Source organism: Bison bison, unplaced genomic scaffold (assembly GCF_000754665.1).
Source record: "Bison bison bison isolate TAMUID 2011002044 unplaced genomic scaffold, Bison_UMD1.0 scf7180017864355, whole genome shotgun sequence".
NCBI classification, from domain to species: domain Eukaryota; kingdom Metazoa; phylum Chordata; class Mammalia; order Artiodactyla; family Bovidae; genus Bison; species Bison bison.
In genome coordinates, this window is record NW_011494927.1 from 600,909 (window position 1) to 608,983 (window position 8,075).

Here is an 8,075-nt window from a genome sequence, read left to right on the forward strand (position 1 = left end):
TGATGCTTGAAAAGTGAGACACATGGGTTTTGGAAACAAGGGAAGAGGAGACTCAAGCCAATTTTGGACTCTCCTTGGAATCCAAAGGAACAGCAGAAGTTTCATGTTAAATCTAGAGTCACACAGAGGTCCATAAACTCAGACCTTGTAATCTGTCTTGAGTCTAGTTTCAGCCATTAAGACACAGCCAGAGTATGTAAGTAACAAAAGGACACCAACAAGAAACAAGACCACTCTGTGCACTGAATGCCCATCTTCTGTAACAGTTTTCCACGCACGGACCCTTCTGGTTCAACATTATTATTCTTAAAACTATTACTGGGGACACATATTTATGGATGTAAATTAAGGTGATTCACTCTTTTTTTTAAGAGAGAAAACAAAATAAAAACTCCTAGAAGCTCTCAGCTTTTATAATCAGTAAAGTTCTCAACAGTTTTAACATTTTACATTTTTTTCTTTTATTTACTCTGTAAAGCAAAGAATTGACAATCATAATGTACAAAATATAAAGTAGCCCACCAATTATAAAACTTTTGTTCCTTACCTCGGTATAATTTTTAGTAGCAACATTTCGGGAGGGCTGCTGTCTTGTAGATTTAAAGGCTACAATGAAAAAGATGATACATCCATTATGTTTTTCTTAAAATAGTTTAGAAAAATCTGCATGCTTCTTTAGCTGATTATTTCCTAAGTTTTATCTGTAAAAGCTCATGATGACTAATTATAAAACCACTTACATTTCTTAAAATCTGAAGGGAGATGGAATTATATGTGTAATTGTCAGTCTCAAATGATTTTTCTGATTTACTCAAATAAAGTAATAAGCAGTGTTCATAAAGACATCTATAGTAAAAAGTATTTTACAGCAAAATACATGGATAAAATCTGATCACCAAATAGACTGAATTCCAAATAAGTGAAAGTAACCTCCTCAGGTCTTCTCTTATAGTTGGCAAGCTCTTTCCTCGTGGCTCTACTGTGTTAGGAGCCACTTGTTCCAGTAAGAGCTTCCTTACTCTCCTCTACTGTGTTAAAAATATTCAGTATCTAAGTAATTGTCCAGAGGGAATTCTAGAAAAACTACATTGTTTCACAATAACTTTCCTAGAAATCCTTACATTTTCACCTTTGTAAACCTGGTTAGAATCATGAAGTTTATTCTTCCCAAGACTATGATATTATGATTTTATAGTAAGAAACATAATTTGGTCTTCATCCACATTTCTGGCAGAGAGCTCCTAGCCAGTCAGTGTTAGTCACTCAGTTGTGTCTGACTCTTTGCAACCTCATGGACTGTAGCCTGCCAGGTTCCTCTGTCCATGGAATTCTCCAGGCAAGAATACTGGAGTGGGTTGCCATTCCCTTCTCCAGGGGATTTTCCCAACCCAGGAATCAAACCCAGGTCTCCTGCATTGCAGGTGGATTCTTTACTATCTGAGCAACCAAGAAGCCCAGGGAGCCCCTAAAATGCTGATTTCCTGAAATGATGAGAGCCATCAAGGTGCTTTTTACTATGTTAACAAGGCAACTTTGGGACCACAACTGAGGGAGGCTGGGTACCAGGGAACCAACTAGGAAGAGAAGGTTGGAACTTTCAGTCCCCAACCTGATTTCTGGGGAGGGTAGAGAAGCTGGAGGTTGAATCAATCACCAACAGCCAATAATCTCATCAATCATGCCTATGTAATGGGGCCTAGATAAAAACCCAAAAGGAGAGGGTTCAGAGAGCTTCCAGGGAATGAATCAGGATATTTCCACATGCCACCATGCCTAGACCCCAAACTTGATACAGACAGAAGCTCCTTTGTTCTGGCTCTTGCCCTAAGTATCTCTTCAACTGGCTATTGATTCATATCTTTAATATCTTTGGTAATAAGCCAGTAATCCAGTAAGTAAACTAGTTTCCTGTGTTCTGTGAGTCACTCTAGCAAGTAAATTGAATCAAGGAAGGAGTCACGGGAACCTCTGATTTATGGCCAAGTGGTCAGAAGTATGGGAATAACCATATTCCAGCATGTGACTGGCATCTGAAGAGAAGCAGGCGGTCTTGTGGAGCTGGGTCTCTCCCCTGTGGAATCTGATGCTGTCTCTGGGTAGTCAGTGTCAGAACTGAGTTGACTTGTAGGACACCCAGCAGGTGTCTGAGAACTGCATGGTGGTATGGGGAACCACCCCCCAACCCCACACACACTGGAATTAAGAGCAGAATATTAAAAACCTAGAATAAAATGTAAACAGCCCTTCAGAGGTTTAAGTTTCTCCTAAGCCTTACCAGTTTCCTAACATAAAAAAAAAGGTCTCCCCCAAGATAACTCCAAAGCCAAACAACAGGGCAAGAGGAGATAAAAAGACAGAGGATTTAAAGAAGTCAAATGCTCAAACAACCCCACAAAGTCCAAAATTCTCCTAGTAAGAAAACTCAGGAATCTACCCACCTTAGACCTAAGATACCATTTACTCCCTTTTTCCACCCCCAATCTTGGCATGTCTAGCTAAGAGGGGAGAGGAAAGACAGAAGCAGAGTTCTTACCCACGTACTCTATTACTGGCTTCACATCCTACTCTACTCAAAGGCTGGACAGGGCAACTGAATGAAAGAGCCAGTGACTGTGACTCTTCCAAAAAAATATTTCTGCTCAATTATTATTCACTAACGGACTCCTCAAACTCTCAGCTCCTTGAAGAAGAAACAAGAGCCTTCCTTTCTTTCTATCCCCAATAAATGTTTGTGTGATAAATTAACATTATCAGAAAATTAAGCACTGGGTTCTATTAGGAAGGCAATGCATACTGTACTGGGGGCTAAAAGCTCTGGTTTTAAGAGTTAGACCTAGGTGGACTCTCTAGCTGGGTGACTGTGACCAAGTTCCTTGGCTTCTTCAAATCTCAGTTTCCCTACCTATAAAACAGCATTAATAATACTTCATGCTGAAAATTGTTGAAAGGATAAAAAGAAGTAGTTAATGTAAATTGTTTTGGCAAGTGACTATAGAAGTAGGTATTCAAATGATGTCGCTAGTAACAGAGACTACTACTATCATCATTGTAGACGGAGTAGCACCAATGGTAGCCATGGTAAATTAAATGCAAAGACAGAGGCTCTTTTATTTACTTAGTCACTATCCTTTGCAGACAAACTTCTATGGAAAAATGTTGCTGCTGGCTATAAATGTAGCATCTAATAATACATTTCCCAATAAAACTCCAACGCAGTAACAAACCTCTACACTCCATGTAGTCTGTTATAATAGAATTGAACCTTTATTTATCTCTTCATTCCTCCATTTAGAATACAAACACAGAAGCTATAGTTTTAAAGCTGCTTTTGTCCCAAAGTTACAGCAACTATAGCTAGTACTCCATGGTTATTCTGTCACAGACTGTATTAAAAAGTCAGTTTTATTTTTCAAAAAAAGGCCCAATGTTGGATGTAACCAGTTAAATGTAAAACCACTGAGCCAAATCAACTGTATAAAAGACAAATTTAGACTAATTTATGGACAATCCATTTTCATAAGTTTATTGTAAACACTGCCACTAATACTATTAATAACAACAGCAATCACTGATTGGATTCTTATCAAGTGCTATGCTCAGTAATGGATATGCATAGTTCACTTAACACTTTTAATTACTCTGGGAAGTTAGTACTACTCCCCAGTAGGAGGACAGAGTGAACAGGTTATATTTATTTAATTGAAATCTTAGAAGAATAAGAACAGAATAGAGGTAGTATCTGAAGGGATAACAACAAAGGATTACTAGAAGTGATAAAACACACCAATTCACAGTTTCATGAAGCTGAATAAGTTCTAAGCAGGACAAAAAAAGAATTGAAATCTAGATTCATCATAGTGAAAGTGGGGAACACCAAAGACAGCTAGATGGAGAAAAAATGGACTACTTAAAAAAAAAAAAAGCAACAAGCTAAACTAACAGCTGATTTCTTAACAAGAACAGTGGAAACTTGAAGACTCAGTTTGAGTGATTAATTCTGTCCCATGGTGTTAGGGAAAGCTTCACATAAAACAATAAAGCCTGGACTTTTCTGATGGTACAGTAGTTAAGAATCCGCCTGCCAATGCAGGGGATGCAGGTTTCATCCCTGGTCCAGGAAGATCCCACATGCCATGGAGCAACTAAACCCATGCAGCACAACTACTGAGCCTACAGGCCCTAGAGCCTGTGCTCTGCAACAAGAAAAGCCACCTCAAGAAGTCTGCTCACTGCAACTGAAAAAGCCGGTGCATGGCAATGAAGCCCCAGTGCAGCCAAAAGTAAAAAATTAATTAAAAAAAAAAAACAAGCAAACAAACAAAAAACTGAACAAAGCCATGATGAAAAAATTCAGTTTGGGCTCAGGTAAAGGCAGGTAATTTACAATGTCCATGCCTCTGTGTTGCACATTAACCAAATTGTAGTGGCTTAACAACGTGTTCATATTTTATTCTTGTTCCTTTCCTAACTCCCTCTTTTTTTCCAATAATAGCTCTATCTCTTTTTTAACATTAACATTTCACAAAAGCCTACTATGTGCCAGCCTTTGGGGGGTGGGGGGGCACCCTATCATCTGGCTTGCAGGATCTTACTTCCCCAACCATGGATTGAACCTGGGCCCTCAGGAGAGTCCTAATCAGTGGACCACCAGTTAATTCCCAGGTTTTTTGCTTTTAATCTTCAGAATAATCGAATTTGGCAAGATTAGTCCCAATTTACACGTGAACAGACTAGGAGAGTGAGTGACTCATCTAAAGTCACAGAACTTTTCATATGTTGAACTCAGCCCAGATTCTTTACAGTGCTTTTTTTTTTCACTTCCTTTCCCCTTCTCTGCTTTTATTTTAGACCTGTTAAGAATGTCTCAGTATCCTTCTAGATGCCATTTTCTAAATGGCAACAGAGACAACATACTTATGAAGTCAAATGGATTTCAGTTGGCTCTATGCAAATATTGAATAATTCTTGAATAAAAACATAGCAGCAGAACTTCTGATAAGAAGATTCTTTGAGAATCATTTAATAGATCTGATGTCTTTATCTGTTCTCCAAAGGCATCTGTCATCCAAAAAATACTGAAAAACTTCCTCTGATGGAGTCACAGGTCATTTCCTTCTGAGGTGGCTTACTCCATGTTTGGGCTGATTGACAGGCTCTTCTGTATAATGCAAAGACTACTGAGAACCAATTAGCTCAATCAACCAATTAGCTCAATCTCTAATTTTATCTCACTCTGGAAACTAGTATAGTGCTTAACTACTTGTCCTGAAGGCCAGAGAATGTGGGGGATCAATTCAAGCTTCAGAATTTACCAGCTGTGAGACCTTAGATAAAATGCCTATCTTTTCAAAGCCTTGGTTCTCTTTTCTGTAAAACAGAGAAAATGTAAGTACCGACCCTACTGAGCAGATGCTAAAGAGTCTGCCTGCAAAGCAGCAGACCCAAGTTTGATCACTAGGTCTGGAAGATCCCCTGGAGAAATGGCTACCCACTCCAGTATTCTTGCCTGGGAAATCCCATGGACAGAAGAATCTGGTGAGCTACAGGCCATGGGGTAGCAAAGAGTCAGACATGACTGAGCGACTAACACTTTCACTTTCCATTGAGCTGTTGACAGGCATCCAGTAATTGTCTCATAAATATTAGTAATTATAGTTGCAGACAATTAGCAATTGTCTCATAAATTAGTACTATCAGTGGTTTTATCAACCTATGGCAAAATATTTAGCTCAATTCCCTCGTCTATAAAAGAGGGAGTACGTGAAATTGTTCTTAAGTCTTCCAGGTCTCTTTTATCATATAATAAACTTAAATCTGTGTGTGATTAGCTTTTCCCATCTGTCCTCACTGGGGAGCAGTTCTTAACCTAGAGCCCATGGATGGGCTTCTAGGGGATCCCTGAACCCTTTGAAATTGAATATAATTGCATAAGTACTTATTTAAAGACAGGATATGTAGCTTGCAGAATTTATAACTTAAAACAGATTTAAAACCACTGTCTTTAGGACTGTGCAAATCATATCTATTCGATCTTTGACATGATTGAACTTTGTTAATGTAAAGATTTCAATTTTTCCCAGGTTAGCTATCCTAAGTTCCTTCTAAGAGATTTTTTTATATTATATGGTTTCTCTTCTGAATGATCATATAAAGCTGATATCCTTCTTGAAACATGGTTCCAAAGATGAGCACAGTATTCTTGACATGATACATCCAATCAGCACAGAGAGAGAACGTCCTTGCTGTAGAGAAGCACTACTTCTATAAATACTGCTTTAGGCACTGAGAGGGTAACAGGCAGGAAGGCTAGGGGTCTCCAAACGGAGGAAACAGGCTGCAAGTGTCAGACGATTTTATCTCTCTTAAGCGGCAGGAGGAAACAAACTACAAGTATCAGAATTTTTTCCTTCTCTATACAAAATTAAAAGGTTTCTTTTAAAATTCTATGTTGCCATGATGACACCTGGTTCCACCTGAACTTAACTTTTCTCAAACCTTGAGCTAACCAATGTGTTTTTCTTACGGAAATGCTTTTCTTAAGCTATGTTAATGAACTATGTCTTTCTTCAAGTCAGTTCCCTTAAGAGACTCAGAACTGATAAGGGCTCAAGGAACCAGTATGTTTTACTCATACAATTGTTCTCCTAATCTATGTTAATGAAACTATATATTTGCTTGGAAACCTGCCTTTCTTCAAGATTCATGTCAATGGCTTTATGGCCCAGGATGACTCACCTTGTGCCAATGTTATGTCAAAATGCATGTTGTGGATGAGGGGCCTGGTGCTGGTCTCTGAGTTTTGAGATATTTCCTTTCTCCAATTAGCAGCCTGCTAGTAGCTATATAACATCCAGCTAAAAGCTAGCAGGGAGGCACTCTTTCCTTCCACTTCTGATGTCTATGTCCATAAGCCTTCTCTATCTCTTTTATACTTTAATAAAACTTTATCACACAAAATCTCTGAGTGATTGAGCCTCGTCACTGGCCCCAGATTGAATTCCTCTCCTCCAAAGAGCAAGAATCCTGGTGTCCCTTATGGCTCAGCAACAGCCTTTCAGGCACCATCAGATTGAGACAGTTAGATCAACCTTTGCACAACCTTAGTGACCTAAGTCTTTCTTACTTGGTTTCCTGCTAATATCACATACTTCTCAGAACTCTCTCTGTGCAGCCATCCTCTTAGACATATATACAGCATGTATTTACCCTTTACAAATTTCATCTTGTAAGATTTAATCCAACTCTTTAATCTGTCAAAAATTACTCTCTAATAAGATAATATAAATACAATACATATGGATATACTCTCAATTCAAAGGAGGAAAAAAATCACCTATTTTAACATATATTTTCACAAATCTGACATAATTTCTGCTGATCTCATAAACTATAATATTAAAAATAGTTTATTAAATTTCTATAATAATTATCTAAATAGTTTATAAAAAAATAGGTTCCCTTAGTTTGAGGCTAGCTTTCAGACACAACACATTTACAAAATCAATGCATAGAATTCTGTCTGTAATTTCCCTTGAATGCAGCTCACATGACTATATTAACAGTAGAGATGGACAAAAGCAGCATTAGAAAAGCAAGTTAACAGTATGTTAAGAAGCAGTTCCTTGTCTCTTAATCACTGTTGATACACTGACCAACTGCCTTTTCTATGTCTCAGTGATCCCTCTATTAAAGGGAAATCATCAGATCTAATATCAGATATTATAAAAAATACATTTTAGAGCTCACCTTCTTCAATAGCCCCCCTGAATGGCAAAGGCCTTTTAAATTAATATAATTTATCCTGTGATTCCAATAACTCTTTTGACTCCCCAGTGATGACAACACAAACCAGTAAGACTTATTCATGGGGTTTCCTGGGTCTTTTTGCATTGGAATTTATAAATAACTGAAAGATGATCACTTGCAGTCTATACTCACCATCTATAATAGACATATTTCTAGACGTTGATGTAGTGGCCTTTGAACCTCTGCCTTGAGTAGAAATCTCCAGACTAGTGCCTGCTGTTAGAATATTGAGCAGTTAATATACAGTCCATCAGTAGCTAAAGTTTTCT

The 8,075-nt window shown here is 38.0% G+C and overlaps 1 protein-coding gene across 2 annotated transcripts in view; it reads right to left on the bottom strand.

Moving 5' to 3' along the window:
• MRE11A (MRE11 meiotic recombination 11 homolog A (S. cerevisiae)) overlaps positions 1–8,075 on the bottom strand; it is a 74,180-nt gene that overhangs the window by 12,519 nt on the left and 53,586 nt on the right. For both annotated transcript variants that reach the window (XM_010855145.1, XM_010855144.1), the window contains 2 exons: positions 7,939–8,022; positions 548–606 (listed from right to left, as the gene is read on the bottom strand). In XM_010855145.1, the coding sequence (XP_010853447.1) occupies positions 548–606; positions 7,939–8,022 (143 nt within the window). The remainder of the gene's footprint in view (positions 1–547; positions 607–7,938; positions 8,023–8,075) is intronic.